Below are 17152 nucleotides of genomic sequence, written 5' to 3' on the forward strand. Positions count from 1 at the left end.
TTAATTTATTCTAAACCTGGTAGGTATTTCAAGTTTTCAAAAACACAAAAAAACACACATTTTTTTTATATACTTTCCAAAAATTGATAGTTATGATAACAAGAATGGTAAATTGAAATTATAGTTCATCCACGATGATGTCAAAATTAATTAATATTAACTAAATAAAAATAACAATTTTGTAAAAAGTAGTAACCTTAATTAAAAAGGACAAAATTTAGTTACAAAATGGTTTGTAGCCTATGGTTATAACCTTACTCAATAAATTTTTATTGGAGGTGAATTTTGACAAATTCAGTAATAAATTACATCTTCTTCTTATATCCTCCATGCTTGCAAAAATTTTAGAAAATTAAAGATCAATAACTATATCATCAATAAAATTGTTTAAAATTGAAAACTATTGTAGTTTAAAATTATGCATAAAATATAAGCTTATAGATCATATAGTAAATAATATTCGATTGACACAAAATTTGACATGTGTATTAAAAGCATAAATGACATATAATTCAACGGTTAAATTATCAAAATATGCAGTAATATTTTATTTTATTGAGTAAGGCTACAACCAATTTTGTAACTAAATTTTGTCTAATTAAAAAATTATCGAAAAAAATTTGAATATTTTACAAACATATTACATGAATTAAAAAGGAAGATGATATTGTTAATATTTTTAAATTTAAGATAAATTTTGTTATTTATTTTATATTATTTTAATAGTATATCATAATAATTTTTTTAGTAATCAAAATTGGCAATACAAGTCATACTTGCATGATGTGTCTTGAGTTGTATAGCATAATTTTTCCATGACTTTTTTTTTTCTTTTGAAAATTCGTATGGCTCGTTATAAATAGATTAAAATTGGTAATATGGTTTAAATTTTTGGAAAATAATATTTTATTTCAAGAGTAAAAATTAAAAAAAAAAACATTATTTTAATATGTATTAATTTACATCTATTATAATTTGGAATTACTACTGTAAGGACACAGTTCTTTTGCGGCCCAATGATGATGTTGGGCTCGCGCATGAAAGATCCCTCACAATATGATTTGTAGAGAGTGGGCTTGAAGAACTAGCCGTTGGGCACGAGGCGATGTTACGGTCTTGTTTTTAAAGGAATTCATATAGAAAGAGGAGTAGGGTTTGAACATTTAAGCCCTACAGTGTCGCATCCTATGGGGTTGGACTCCTCGGACTTGATCCGAGGATCATTAAGGTCTTACCCCGATTACCCGACGGTGGGTTTTTCTGTGATGTGCAGGTGTTCTCCTGATGTTTTCCCCCATGGAGTCCCCTTTTTTTTTGAAGGTGGAATGACCCTCCTCTCCAGATTCACCTACTTTTTCTTTTATACTAGCCTGCGTTAGCTGTCCTTCGTCCACGTGTAGGGTCAATCTTTACAAGACTGATATTTGTCCCATCAGTCTCATCCCAGAATTATTGGGGATGGTTGATAAAGCTGGAGAATACGGCTCTGTTAGGTGCAGAGTCTTATCTGGGAAGGGTAGTAAGGATAACTCTCCCAAGATATTTTAGATCTCCTTCTACATTTGTTCCTTTATCTCTTTTTTACCCCTCCCCTCAATGGAGCTTTGGGTCTGCCGAGGACGAAACTGTCCTCGGCTGCATCTCCGGGCCATTACCTTTTTCGGCTTGGGCCTTTGAACTCCCCATGAGCAAGTGGGCCTGGCCCATAAATTATTGGGCCCCACAACTACATTTTCTAATCACAAAAAATACCTAGGGGAATGATGAGGGTTATGCGTTTGTGGTTGAAATAATGTTTTTATCACAGCCCTAGGTATTTTTGTGATCGAAAAATATAGTAATTCTAAATTACAATGGATGTAAATTATTAATATTTACCAAAAAAAAAAAAAAATTAGAAAAGTCTCTAAGCACACGTATGAGTGCGTGCTCAAAGGCTAGTATTCCGTAATTATCACGCGCTTCTTAGAAGCTTTCTATTTTTTTAAGAGATTACTACATTTTGTAATCATAAAATACATATGATGAATATTGTGCGTTTGTGGGTGAAATAATTTTTTTTATCACAACTCTAGGTATTTTTATAGTACTATCCTCAAGTTTTGTATGGTTGGGATTATTAATACTTATCATGCGCGTACTTAGAAACCCTTTTATTTTTTTTCCTAAAGGCTAATGATTTACATTCATTATAATTTGGAATTTCTACATTTTTCAATCACAAAAATAACTAGGGTGTGATGAGAATTATGCGAAAAAAATTATTTCACCCATAAATGCCTGAATCTCATCATACCCTGAGTATTTTTGTAATTGAAAAATGTAGAAATTCCGAATTATGATGAATGTAAATCATTAACCTTCAGACAAAAAAAAAAAAAAAATTCAATTGTTATTAATTAATTTTGACATCATCGTGGATGAACTATAATTTCAATTTACCATTCTTGTTATCATAACTATCAATTTTTGGAAAGTATATAAAAAAATGTGTGTTTTTTTGTGTTTTTGAAAACTTGAAATACCTACCAGGTTTAGAATAAATTAATTTAGTTCCCATATATGTTGAACAAGTTGCGGGGTAGTCTGCTGGTTGTTTCTTATGTGGAACAACCCTTGCGCAAGGGTTCAATCCTCCTGGGCTGCACTTATCATTTTTAAAAAATAAAAATAAACTAACCAAACGGAAAACTAACGAAAAAAAAGAATCTAACTGAAATTGAATTTCGGCAATCCAACTGACGAAATTCATGTCAGTTTCTCTCTCCACATTTTTCTTGAATTTCGGCAACATGGATACCGAAATACCAAAATTTTATCAGATTTGTCAGTTTCTCTCTCTTCTTTTTACTTGTATTTCGGCATCACCAATACCGAAAATTGCATCTCTCCTCATTTAGCTAAAAAACTTTGTACAGTATACATAAACCTAATAAACTCTAATTTTTACAATATTGTGCCAAAAGACTCTGGAAGCTTAAGTGTGCCATATATTAAATCATAAATTGAATTGGACTAACACTACAAAAAAACTTGTCTTACACAGCATTTTTTTTCCTGACAGCTTTGAAAACCTCTGCTATAAGAGACCTACGACAACACATTTTGAAAAACTGCCACAATAGGTTGACTTATTTTCACTTTTATATTCAATTTTTTGCAAATTGGGTTCTCTTCGCTCTCTGAGGTTGGTAGGTTTGGTACTTGAATGATGACCCTATCAAATCTCTCTCAATAAATGAACAAGTAGTGTCTTTCAAGGTCAACAAAACTCAAAGATGTAAAGTGGTTTTTATTATGTCTAAACCAAGCTAGTCCAAGACAGTAAATCACAGGGCTAAAATTAAGACTATTAAACCACTAATTTAACCTTCTTAATTGGCTAGGATCAGGGGCTTAATTAAGTAATTATTATCTCTTCTCTTGTAACAATGTCACCCAAGTGAATATATACGGCCCACATCAAAATCCATGCAACACTCACACGTCATAATTTCCATGAAACCCAAACAAAATTAACATTAAGAAACAACAAAATCACTTTCCCTTAAAATTTGTCAAAAAAACCAAAAACTCACCGGGAAAAAAATTTTCCGGTATCTGACTAAAAAGGTTCTCCATTATTACTACTCTGGCATCAGTTGGTATCAAAGCCAAACTGTGCGCTATTTCATCAAATAGACAAAACTACCCCATATCTCTAATTTTCTCTCTCTTTCTCTCAGACAAACAAATTGAGAACCTTCTTCTGATCATTCCCAGAGCTTCCAAAGCTAGTCATCTCGGAGGCCTCAGAGCTAAAAGAGGACGACATCGTGTCTGCCGCCGCCATCATGCGCTGCTTCAGTGCTCTCGGATAACCATTCCATGGGTTGGTGGTGTTCTTCTTAGGACCCAGTGAGAGAGTGAGAGCAGGATCGGATGGCTGAGCATCTTGCATGAAAGCCGTAAATGGAAGGTACGGATTGCATGTTGTGTCATGGAAAATTCCGTTAGTGATTGTCTCAAACTCCGTTAAAGGAGTCAGAGTACCTCCAGCAAGCACCGTGTCCACCGCCGTCTGGCACACGTGCCACTTGCCACGTGCTAGGAGTCCCACCGATCCGTCCACTGGGTTCACAGTACGCCCACATGCTTCAAATAATAAGGACTGGAACAAAGCTGAAAATAGAACAACAAAAAATTATTATTATTAATATTATTATCTACAATTATATCTATAACACTTATTTTTGGCCCAAAAAAAAAAAAATCCAATAAAACTACATATACGTTAATATATACAGAGATTATGATAATGGTATAATTATACAAATACAGTACTTGATTTAGGCAAGGTGTCTTATCATGAAGAGTAAAAGGAATTGATGTCCGAACATTTTGTCAGACTATTTCACAAATGAGACAAGCAGTCAGAAACCCATAGACATGATCGTGTGCTAGATTAAACATAGGACTTTCGAATTTGCATCGTGCTCCTATAACAACTAGCCTACCACTCAGCTGTACCCCTATGGCCTATGGGGTTGAAGAGAAAAACTCAATTCATGAATTTTGACATGATTTGATGAGAATAATTTCTAAAAATTTAATGGGTCACTCTATTCTCAACCCCACACACACAGTATCATATGTGCCTTTTTTTTTCTACCTTAGGGAAACAAAAACAAAAAAGGCAAAATCTAAAACAGCACAACTATTTTTACCGTAAGTGATCGATACTCACAAACCTTCAGGTTGGAGTTTTGTCCTAAAATCATATAAAATAGAAAGTGGAAATAGTGAAAACCTGGTCTTTGGGTTTCGGGGACGGCGGAGACGAAGGCAATGATGTCGCTGCGGCCAAAGAACTTGGCGAGGAACAAGACAGCGTTGCCTTGTGCTTTTGGGGACTGGATCCATTGCAGGCACGATCTCAGCACGCATGTGTCACTGCAACCCTTTCGTAGTACCCTGCAACCGTTGCAGCTCATTCTGACCCACTTCGATCTGATATTTTTTTTCCCTTTTCTTTTATGACAAAATTTCTACAGAAGAGTAATCTAGAAGAGAGAGAGCCAGTGAAGTACAAGTAGTGAAGAATTAAGGCATTATATAAGGGAAGGAAATTTGACACTAATAAATGTTTTTGTGTGGATGGGGTCGAGTTTAAATTTAACTATGGTTGAGTTAAAAGATAGTTTGACGTTGGACTTTTGTGTACGGTGGGTGAGAATGGCGTGGGGCCATCTGGGTGTTGGAGATGTCGAGGTCGAGGGGAATATCGATACATATCTTCCAAACTCTGGGCAAGAGCGGCTCCGTGTTTCCGCAACCCATTGTTTTAGACTTCTTTCACCTCTAATCCACCGTCGGATCACACTTTTGCTCTAGAATTCTATCAATCTCTCGCCGTTGATTTTGTCTATGATGCTTTGCTTTTGATTATTTTTTGTTGTGTACTTCTTTTGGGTACGAACTGTGAACAGGGTTTAGCTGTGTTGGGGGGTGAGAATTCCCAAGTCCCATAAAAGTGCACTGTGAACCCCGCGAGATTGTTTTCCACCGTCCAAAAAACAAAAAAGAGTCGACTTTTTTGGTAAAAATTTTAGTCCATGAATCAATAATTGAGCTTTATGAAAAGGTTATTGGAGTTTTAAGTTGCAGCCCCATATATCCTAGACACTATATTGAGATAATCCCATATTAGATAAACCGACTTTTTTTAAGGTGTGGGAGTGGAGTCTTTTCTTCTTTATCTTTGGGGAATTTTTTTGGGAGGGATTATTATATGGGGTTAAGTGCTAGAGACTAGAGTGAAATGGAAGGTGATCTGTCCACACCTAGTTTCAACTCACGTTTCAATAATTTTTCCTCCCATTGCCAAAGAGGGGGGAATCTTTTTTGGTAATTTTATTTGATGTGGTTCAAATGTTTTTGTCAATTTATCCATCTATATTTACAATCTACATAGCAATGGAGTAACCACATGACCATAGAGTCCACATCATATGTACAACTTTTCAAATATTTACTTCTTTTCTTGTATGTTTTAGTAATTCACAAGATTAAGAGACCATTTAATTAAGCTTATAAAGGGGTTTAAATTTTTAAGTTAGTTTAAGTGTAACATTTTTAAATTCTTATTGTTATATTTTAGGTAATTATACTTTTATCTAACGTATGTTTTCAATTAAATAAATTATTTAATTCAAACTGTTGTAACTGAACATTGATACGTTACACGATTTTTTCGCCTCTTTTTCCTCAAATGATGTTGTCCAATACTTTTAAAGCCTCCTCTTTTTTTTTTTTTTTTTTTTTTTTTTTTTTTTTTTTTTTTTTTTTTTTTTTTTTTTGTGCTGAGTACCTTTTAAAGCATTATATTAATCGGAAGTATACATAATCTCTTACGCACACCGGATAAATCTCATTGGTCTATTTAGCCAAATACTTTTATGGTGTGTTTGGATGACAGAATTTGGGCTCTTAGATTTTGGAGTTATTGGGTGATTAAAATCTAAATATCTTGTTTAGATAGTTTACAAAGGGTAAAAGATTTGGATTTGACAAATCTGTCAGGAATTTTAAACCTTAAAATCTTTGAATTTAAAATAATTTATTAACCCATAGTTTTATGGTGTGTTTGGATGACAAAATTTTGGGCACACGGATTTGAATTTGGGTGATTAAAATCCAAATACCTTATTCAAATTGTTTACAAAGGGTAAAAGATTTGGATATGACAAATTTTTCAGGGATTTTAAAGCTTAAAATCCTTGAATTTAAAATAATTTATTAATCCATAAAATTTTAGAAATCCATATGACATACTTAAATATTTATGGATTTGGAATTAAAACATTTCAAATCCATCACTTTATAATTCAAATTCAAATCCAAATTTAGATTCATGAAACATTAAATAGGATCATTAACTTAATTGAACTCAACCTAATGAGCATCTTCTTTGTAAACAACCATGATTTTTATAATGAGAAATGTTAAAATTTACTACAAATTTTATTACAAATAGTTTATAAACCATTTGACAATAAATACTGTAAGGACACAATTCTCTGGCGGCCCCATAAGGATGTTGGGCTCGCGCATGAAAGATCCCTCACAATATGATTTGTAGAGAGTGGGCTTGAAAAGCTAGCCGTTGGTCACGGGGCGATGTTCCGGGCTCGATTTTACAGGGATTCCAGTAAAAGAAAAGAGTTGGGTTTGACCATTTAAGCCGTGAAGCGTGGCGTCCACTGTGATTGGGCTCCTCGGACTTGGTCCGAGGACCATTAAGGTCTTCCCAGGTTACCCGACGGCGGGTCCTTTTATGGTCTGCACATGTTATTAGGGCGTTTCCCCCTATGGAGTCTTTTTTTTTTGGAGATCGCCCCTTTCAGATTTACTTACTTTCTTCTTTTATACTCGCTTGCATTCATTGTCCTTCGTCCACGTGTAGAGTCGATCTTTACAAAAACTGACATTTGTCCCATTAGTCCAATCCCGGAATTGTTGGGGATGGTTTGATAAAGCTAAAGAGTACGGCTCTGTCAGGGGCAGCGCATTGAATGGCAATAAGAGCAGCTTTCCCGGATATTCTTAGATTCTCTTTTAAGCTTGGCCCTATACCGGTTTTATCCTTCTTCTTTTGGTGAGGTTTTGGATCTGCCGAGGACTGAGTTGTCCTCGGCTGCACCACAAAAATATTTTGTGCTCTGCATTGTAGAGCTTGGGCCGTAGTTCTTCTCGGCTCGGGCCTTTGGACTCTCTAAGGGCGAATGGGCCTGGTCCATGAATTATTGAGCCCCACAATAGCCCCTCAAAACCCTTCTATCCGACTTCCGGGTTGGAAAGGAGGGTTTTGGCAAACCCGGGCCCTTAATATGGCTTATTTAGTTCAATCCCGCATTTATGTGAGCGGTTCTCCACCTGTCCAGGAAGTTAGCCGGTTTTCAAGGGATTCCGTTTAATCTGCTCGTGATCTACTCCTGCCGCTTGGCTGTCCCAGACGCGCTCTTAATGAATCCCCTTTACGAGGCTCATTTATGTCCGGCGGCTCATCTGATAAGGTGGGGAAATGGAACGGACGTCTCTTTTTTCTTCAGATTCTTTTGGAAACTTGAATGCATTTAATACCCTCCGTTTTGCCCTTCCTATAAGAAGGCAAGCAGGAGGCCATCACTTTCGTGCAGACTCCTTTCTTTCCTTCTGAGATCTGAAACCCGTAGCCTCCTTTAGCGTCTACTTAGCCCGTTTGTTATACACCATACCAGTATACGCCTACCATAACGAATGATGAAGGAGCCATGCCCCTCCTTAAAACACCATGTTCTGATAAAGCTTGAAATGGCTCGATCAGGGCAAGGGTGGCGCAGACTTAAGATCTGTCCCGCCTCTCCTTCAGCCAAAATCCGAAGCAGGGGCTCGTCACGTCGAATTCTCGACGTGACTGAGTAGAGAATACCCAATATCAGCACCACCCGGCTCCTCACCAGCGTATCTAACATGGCACCAGTGTGTTAGGAGTCAGGGCTGAGGCAGGGGCGAAGTGCTTCTGCTTCTCCCTCTCTTTGCTCACTGGTGCCCTCCTCCGCCTTCCTCTTATAGTCTTCCCAGCACCAGTTCCGCCCTGGTGCTGTCCTTCTCCCTCTTTTGCTCCTCTCTTTGTCTCTTCATCTCTCCCCCTCTTCTTCTCCTCCTTCTCTTACTCATGTCCTCCATCTTCTTCATTCATCTCCTCCATCTTCTTTATTGATTTCTTCCTTACTATTTCCTTCTTCTTCATTCTCTTTTTTTTTTTTTTGAAGCGAGTTCTTCTCTTAGTATGAGTAACAATGAGGTGGAGATTGGAGAGACTTTGAAGACAAGTTTAAAAAGCGCTTGATCGTTTGCTTATCTGTACTGTGGGTGTTAGTGCTGTTTCGGCAGCCCCTCTTTTGTATAGGCTTGTTGAAGCCCCTTTTTGTACATTGTAATAATTTTTCATATTAATAAAAGTTGTTTCTATTTCATTTTGCATGTTTTGTCTCTGTTTTATAAATTTGCAAGCGCCGCTCGGCACAATAATATAGCATCTAGATCAATGTCAACTAAGACCAAAATACTTGATAATAAAAAAGATGTCGCCATAACTCTAATAAAAATGCTTGGCATAATAAGGCCGACCAGTGAAAAGTAATAATTACCCATGCTAGACGAGGAGAGAACTGAAGGCTTGATGACGTGTGAGAAATAACCATTTGAAGACATATCGCCCACCAGATGAACAGCCCTCTTAGGCCAATGAATACTGGGGCGTTCTAGCGCCTTCCTTACACCTTCGTTGGGCCTGACCCTTTAGGGTGTTTAAGCCGCGGATGAAGTGACCTGACCTTTTTATCAAGTAACCCACCTTATGAAATCCAAACCTTTTCTTATCCGAGTAGTTGATTTCCCCATTGGCTTGGGTTCGAGGACCATGCAAGGCCTTGGCTCTGTCTAGAACTCGTAATAATAAATATTTTTGTACTTGGTTTCCCCATAGGCTTGAGTCCGAAGATCATACAAGGCCTTGGTTCTGTCCAGAACTCGTAATAATAAATATTTTTGTACTTGGTTTCCCCATAGGCTTGAGTCCGAGGACCATACAAGGCCTTGGTTCTGTCCAGAATTTTTTTTTTTTTTATTTATTTTTTTTTTATGCACTTGGTCTTTCCTCAGGTGTCTCACAAGCAGCCGAGCAGGAAGTTGTCCTCGGCAACGGTTATTCCTTGGTGTGGGCCACAGTCCGTGGGCTTCCATGCAGAACGGGCCTGGGCTGCGAATTTACCAGGCCCACAAATTAAGAGGCATTTCCGTAGCCTTTGGTCACGCGGTACTTTTTGGCGTCCCAGTGTTCGAGGTGCGCCTTCTCGAGGATCTTCAAATCCTATGGCTGAGAATGAAGTTGGAAATTGAGCCAAGTCTGCTTCGTCCGTAGCATTCCTTGGAAACTTGCACGAATTAAATGCCACCGGTTCACTTCTGGGTATAAAATAGGATAGGGAATCACTTCACTTGCACATGAACTCTCCTGTTCTCTTCGGAACCATATTTCTTCCATATCCGCAATCCTTCTTTCTAGTGCCACTGCCTTAAAGCAAGATGTTTGAGGCGTGGATGGGGGTGGAAGGTCTCCGCGCGCTTCAGAGGCACCGAATCCTCAAGGTGATACGGTATGGACAAGGATGGCACAGATTCGAGCCAGTCCTCCGTTTTGACAGGAGGAAGATGGGGTTCCTTCCTCTTTTAATCAAAATCCGAAGCAGGTTCTGGTCATGCCAGATTTTTGGTATGTCCGAAGAAGGAATTTCCGCCATCAGCGCCGTCTGCCTTGTAGCAGGCAAATTTTTGCGGGGGCTTCCCAACTTCCGGCTCCCTGCACCTTTTCTGTAGATGGTGTTAGCCTGAGGTCAGGTTCTTTGGCTGCCTGAGTTATGGGCATGTAGAAGCGTCGAGGAATAGTTTCCTTGGACGACATCTTGGAACAGTAGCCAATCTCTCCTCTGAGCTATCTCCTCGGCTTTATCTTCACTCTTTTATACTTTTCTTTTGCTTACGCAGTTAACTCTAATGTAAGCTTGTTTCAGCTTTTTATTGTACACTCTGCTGTTCTTTTGTCTTAATAAAAGATGTGTTTATTTCTTTATACATACTTTTTTTGCAACAACTACTTTGGGCCTGAATATTAAGTCTAAGCCTGCCTTCAACAATATTCTAGGCAGAAGAATACTTTAACACAAATCCCTATTAGTTTAAACTCGCAAATATTATCAAGTATAACGATGGTAATCCTCAATAGATTAAATTCATGGAACTAACCGGGATAGCTGTTGAGTGCTGCGCGATGCACGCTAGACCAATTCCCGAGAACGATAAACTCTAAACAATTCGTCCGAGATGATAGTCGAGTAGCGAAGGACTTTGTGCTTTCGGGTAATATGCTGTACCGTATCGCATTATTCCCTTTGGCACGGGGGATCCGAGGGTAGACCGGGGAACCCGTGCAATTAAGGGATTGACCCAACTGTTAACGAGGAGTTCTCTTCGGATGGATCTTGAGGTTTGTGTGCCATAGTAGTTCTTTTTATGTACTTGGTTTTCCCATAGGCTTGAGTTCGAGGACCATGCAAGGCCTTGGTTCTGTCCAAAACTTATGATCTTTTTATGTACTTGGTTTTCCCATAGGCTTGAGTCCGTGGACCATGCAAGGCCTTGATTCTGTTTGAAACTTATGATCTTTTTATGTACTTGGTTTCCCCATAGGCTTGAGTCCAAGGACCATGCAAGGCCTTGGTTCTGTCCAAAACTTATGATCTTTTTATGTACTTGGTTTCCCCATAGGCTTGAGTCCGAGGACCATGCAAGGCCTTCTGTCCAAAACTTATGATCTTTTATGTACTTGGTTTCCCCATAGGCTTGAGTCCGAGGACCATGCAAGGCCTTGGTTCTGTCCAAAACTTATGATCTTTTATGTACTTGGTTTCCCCATAGGCTTGAGTCCGTGGACCATACAAGGCCTTGGTTCTGTCCAAAACTTATGATCTTTTATGTACTTGGTTTCCCCATAGGCTTGAGTCCGAGGACCATACAAGGCCTTGGTTCTGTCCAAAACTTATGATCTTTTATGTACTTGGTTTCCCCATAGGCTTGAGTCCGAGGACCATGCAAGGCCTTGGTTCTGTCCAAAACTTATGATCTTTTATGTACTTGGTTTCCCCATAGGCTTGAGTCCGAGGACCATGCAAGGCCTTGGTTCTGTCCAAAACTTATGATCTTTTATGTACTTGGTTTCCCCATAGGCTTGAGTCCGTGGACCATGCAAGGCCTTGGTTCTGTCCAAAACTTACGATCTTTTTATGTACTTGGTTCCCCCATAGGCTTGAGTCCGAGGACCATGCAAGGCCTTGGTTCTGTCCAAAACTTATGATCTTTTATGTACTTGGTTTCCCCATAGGCTTGAGTCCGAGGACCATGCAAGGCCTTGGTTCTGTCCAAAACTTATGATCTTTTTATGTACTTGGTTTCCCCATAGGCTTGAGTCCGTGGACCATGCAAGGCCTTGGTTCTGTCCAAAACTTATGATCTTTTTATGTACTTGGTTTCCCCATAGGCTTGAGTCCGTGGACCATGCAAGGCCTTGGTTCTGTCCAAAACTTATGATCTTTTTATGTACTTGGTTTCCCCATAGGCTTGAGTCCGAGGACCATGCAAGGCCTTGGTTCTGTCCAAAACTTATGATCTTTTTATGTACTTGGTTTCCCCATAGGCTTGAGTCCGTGGACCATGCAAGGCCTTGGTTCTGTCCAAAACTTATGATCTTTTTATGTACTTGGTTTCCCCATAGGCTTGAGTCCGTGGACCATGCAAGGCCTTGGTTCTGTCAAAAACTTATGATCTTTTAATGTACTTGGTTTCCCCATAGGCTTGAGTCCGAGGACCATGCAAGGCCTTGGTTCTGTCCAAAACTTGTAAAATTTCTTTTATTCGGTTTACTTTTCGACCAGAAGCCCCTATACCAGGGCGGGCAAAGTTGGCTTGAGGCCGGAAGCCCCTAGAGATGCCCGCGCCCTTGGCACTGTAAGGCGTAGCCCTTAGCAGAAGCTTATGCCGGAGCAACAACTGTATGTCGCCGGAGTCGGAGGAGGCCCCAGGAATTTCTGCTTGCTAGAGAGCTGACTCCACCGCCACCTGCGCCAACGCGCAAGCTTTCCCACAGACGGCGCCAATTGTAAGGACACAATTCTCTGGCGGCCCCATAAGGATGTTGGGCTCGCGCATGAAAGATCCCTCACAATATGATTTGTAGAGAGTGGGCTTGAAAAGCTAGCCGTTGGTCACGGGGCGATGTTCCGGGCTCGATTTTACAGGGATTCCAGTAAAAGAAAAGGGTTGGGTTTGACCATTTAAGTCGTGAAGCGTGGCGTCCACTGTGATTGGGCTCCTCGGACTTGGTCCGAGGACCATTAAGGTCTTCCTAGGTTACCCGACGGCAGGTCCTTTTATGGTCTGCACATGTTATTAGGGCGTTTCCCCCTATGGAGTCTTTCTTTTTTAGAGATCGCCCCTTTCAGATTTACTTACTTTCTTCTTTTATACTCGCTTGCATTCACTGTCCTTCGTCCACGTGTAGAGTCGATCTTTACAAAAACTGACATTTGTCCCATCAGTCCAATCCCGGAATTGTTGGGGATGGTTTGATAAAGCTAAAGAGTACGGCTCTGTCAGGGGCAGCGCATTGAATGGCAATGAGAGCAGCTTTCCCGGATATTCTTAGATTCTCTTTTAAGCTTGGCCCTATACCGGTTTTATCCTTCTTCTTTTGGTGAGGTTTTGGATTTGCCGAGGACTGAGTTGTCCTCGGCTGCACCACAAAAATGTTTTGTGTTCTGCATTGTAGAGTTTGGGCTGTAATTCTTCTCGGCTCGGGCCTTTGGACTCTCTAAGGGCGAATGGACCTGGTCCATGAATTATTGAGCCCCACAAATACATTTGATGGATTTTAATAACATAATAAAAAATCATCAGAATTACTTTATTATGATTAGTGACACATAATTTGTAGAGGTTTTGTAATAAAAATTAGGGTAAATTTCATTAATATACCGTGATCTAAAATTTTTCAAAACTAACCAATTTGATCCCTAAAGTCAACTTAATCCCAAAAAAGTCAAGAAAAAATAGCTAATTTTTTAGGAACTAAGTTGACTTTAAGGACTAAATTAACTAGTTTTAAAACTAATTGATATTAACTCAAATATCAAGATATGTTAATGAAATTTATCCCAAAAATTATATTATCTAACTTTACTCTTTCCTAACAATTTACCTATTCATAGAGAGCCTTGAAAACTAAAATTGATTCGTAGAAGGATCATTGGTGCAGCTTTTCAATGTTAGGCCCTTAAAGTGATGAATTTACGTTATGGTTGGAGTCACCCCACTTGCAGAGAAAAGGGTGAAAATGTGATGAAATATGTTTGTCCTCACTCATCCTTTAACGATGCAAAAAAGGTGTGTTTTGTGGGATCCACACCTGAGGACTCTGACGAGAGACGCGGAGAAACGAAAATTAATTGGGTTTGGGGTTTGGGGTGTCCTTGTCCTTTTTTAGCTTCACTTTTTGTTTATTTACATATATATATATATATATATATATATATTATTAGTAATAATATTTTTAGCTTTTGAAAAAGAAAAGAAAGAGAAAGAGAAAAGAAATTGGTGGAGGATGCCGTGGAACCTACTTCCAAAGGAGGAGGACTGTGTCCCAGGAGGAGGCTGACGTGCAACGCACCATTTTTTGCTTTCTACAGTTTTGTTTATTACTTTGGTTGGGACCCACTTTCTTATCCATTTCATTTCAATTCTATTCCTCTCCCAGCTAGAAATGCATGCACTAGCGTTCTATTAGCCTTGAGAAATGTCAAACCAAATTAAATATCTAAGGACAAAGTTCTGCAATAAATTTGGTTGTAATTTTAATTTATAACTCTTAACTTAAAAAATTAATTAACTACATATTTTAAAATTTTAACTGTTAGATTGCATGTTCCTTATATTCTTAACACACATGTAAAATTTCGTAAAAATCGAATTTTATTTACTATTCGATCTATAAACTTATTTTTTATAAAAAAATTATAATCTACAAAAACTTGTAATTTTAACAATTGATTGATAACATAACTCTTGATCTTTAATTTTCTAGAAATTTTGCAAGAATAGAGGATATAAAAAGGAAGGTCATGCTAACGGGTGCTCTTAGAGCAATAGTTAACAATCCATTTTAGGAAATTTTTTTATACCACTTTTATGAAAAATGGAAAAAACTATCAAAACATTAATTGCTTTTATGAGAAATTGTTAACAATCCATTTTAGGAAAGTTTTGATACCATTTTTATGGGAAATGGAAAAAGTTGTCAAAACATTAATTTTTTTTTCTTTTCCCATAAAAATTTTCTTTAAATGAATTATTAATCATTGCCTAAGGGCATTTGTTAGTATTTCCCTAAAAAAAATATATATGTAATCCAATGGTGGATTCGTAAAAATTCAATTTTAATAAAAGATATTGAGTGAAATTGTAGCCTTATGCTACATTAAATTTTGTAACAAAACTGTTTCCTTAATTAATGGACAAAGTTTTGTTACAAACTTAGTTGTAGCTAATGGTTACAAACTTCCACTCAAAATTAACATTGTTACATATTTTGAAAATATAATTGTTGAATTGCATATTTTTAATACTTTTAACATGCATATCAAATTTTATACCAATCAGATGTTATTTATTATTTGATGCATAAAACTCAATATTTAAACATTTGATTGATAACATAACTATTGATCTTTGATTTTCTTGAAGTTTTGCAAGCATGAAGGATATTAAAATATATATATATATATATATATAAAATTCAATGGTAAATTTGTCAAAATTCACATTTGTACGAGGTATGATCTCAGGCTCATTGGGCCTTGGCCCGAACATTCTCAAAGACCAAAATTGAGCCCAAACCTCATAGTCAGCCCATTCTGTTCTAGATGCATGATATACAAGCCCACAGCGGTCAATTATGACTTGATTGGGAATGCGTTTGCTCGGGACAGTCCATGTCCTCAGCAATTTAGTATTGCCTTGGGAAATACCGTTGTCGAGCAATCCTTTGGAGGCAGGTTCCAGTTCCAATGCCATTACCACTGTCTTGATAAAGCTTATCCCTTGTCAGGAATAATCAAATTGGACCCCACACACATGAGTGAGACCAGGACGTAATCATGAAACCTCCACCAACCTCAAGGTATAAATAACAAAAGTGAGTGAAGAAATGGGGGTTGGCAATTCTGAGAAGAAAATAGAGAGTAAAGGAGAGGAAGTCAGTATCTCTAAGAAGTAGAGTAACTTAGAGAGAGGAGATAGGGAATTCGTGAGAGCCAAGGCGTGTCATTGAGTTGCTTGGTCAGGAATTACCCATAGTAGGAAACACTAAGCCCACCATATAAGTAAATTGTGAGTCCCTTCCTAAGCCTTGTCCGTTAAAGGAAATTTGGGAGTGCAAAACATTCAATAAAAATATATTAAATTTTTTTCCTTAATTAATTATAATTATATTGATGAGAGGTGGGGGGAAAATTTAAAGAAAGAGTACCTTACAATTGTTTTTAGCTAAGAAGGGGGCAAAACAAAATTGGGGCCCATTGGGGCCTAAGCCCAATAATGACTGAAAGGATCATTATTCATTAGAACTCATGTCCTTAGGCCGACACGAAATTTGGAATTCTACGAGGGGAAGTACTGAAATTAATTTGTATTTGACATTGGATTTGTTTTGCCCTTGAAATAGGGCATGTCGCTTTGTTACATTCAAAAGTTTTGCCCAAGGTACCTACGTAACGTTAGCATCATGGAGCCCAAAAGCAAGACTATCTTACGTTATATGTTGGTAAAAATAGGGATATGGATCCAAGTTTTCAGGGGAAAAAAACAAAGTAGATCTACATGATAATCATGCTACTTGGTTTTTTTTTTTTTTTTGGTCGAGAAAGTTTCAACTTATAGATTTTTTCTTGATGATAACTTTTTATTATCAGACCAAAACATCAATTGGTTATTGCCGTAAGCAGGGACTGAACCCATATCTCTTATTCAATCATCATAGATTTTAGTTAATGAAAAAACTCAAAACATTGTTAAGAAAAAAAAAATAGAAATACATTGCTCCAATTTTCTTTTGGGTTGAAAAATTAGATTATTGTACATTTTAAATAACTCAATCAATTGTATCGATAAAAGGTGGAAAAATTTGTTAAAAAAGAAGAAGAAGAGAAAGCAGGCATTACAATTCTTTCACCTAAGAAGAGGGGCAGAATTGGGGTTCCTTGAGGCCCGAGCCCAATAGTGACTCAATGGATTCATTAAAGCTCAAGTCCATGAACATTAGAGCTCATGTCCTTGGGTTAACACCGTGATCATTAGAACTCATGTGCTTGGCCCAATCCTTGGGCTTACAGCTTAGTGTTAGTTAATTGGGCATGACCTTAGCATTGATCCTATCCTTGGCTATCAAAATCTAAAACCATTTACAATTTAATTAATGTTTAAAATTGCAAGTAATTGGTGCGGTTTGTACTTTATATGACAATAA

General features: G+C 37.8%; 1 protein-coding gene across 1 annotated transcript; it reads right to left on the reverse strand.

Annotated features, from left to right (window-relative positions):
• Window positions 1-3549: 3549 nt before the first annotated feature.
• On the reverse strand, window positions 3550-5137 carry LOC115972449 (LOB domain-containing protein 39-like). Its single transcript, XM_031092739.1, has 2 exons — window positions 4790-5137; window positions 3550-4161 (listed from the first exon to the last, which is right to left on the reverse strand). Exons 1-2 carry the CDS (start codon window positions 4971-4973, stop codon window positions 3722-3724), a joined length of 624 nt encoding a protein of 207 aa, XP_030948599.1. The 5' UTR covers window positions 4974-5137; the 3' UTR covers window positions 3550-3721.
• Window positions 5138-17152: the final 12015 nt, after the last annotated feature.

This window comes from Quercus lobata, chromosome 12 (genome assembly GCF_001633185.2).
Source record: "Quercus lobata isolate SW786 chromosome 12, ValleyOak3.0 Primary Assembly, whole genome shotgun sequence".
Classification (NCBI taxonomy): domain Eukaryota; kingdom Viridiplantae; phylum Streptophyta; class Magnoliopsida; order Fagales; family Fagaceae; genus Quercus; species Quercus lobata.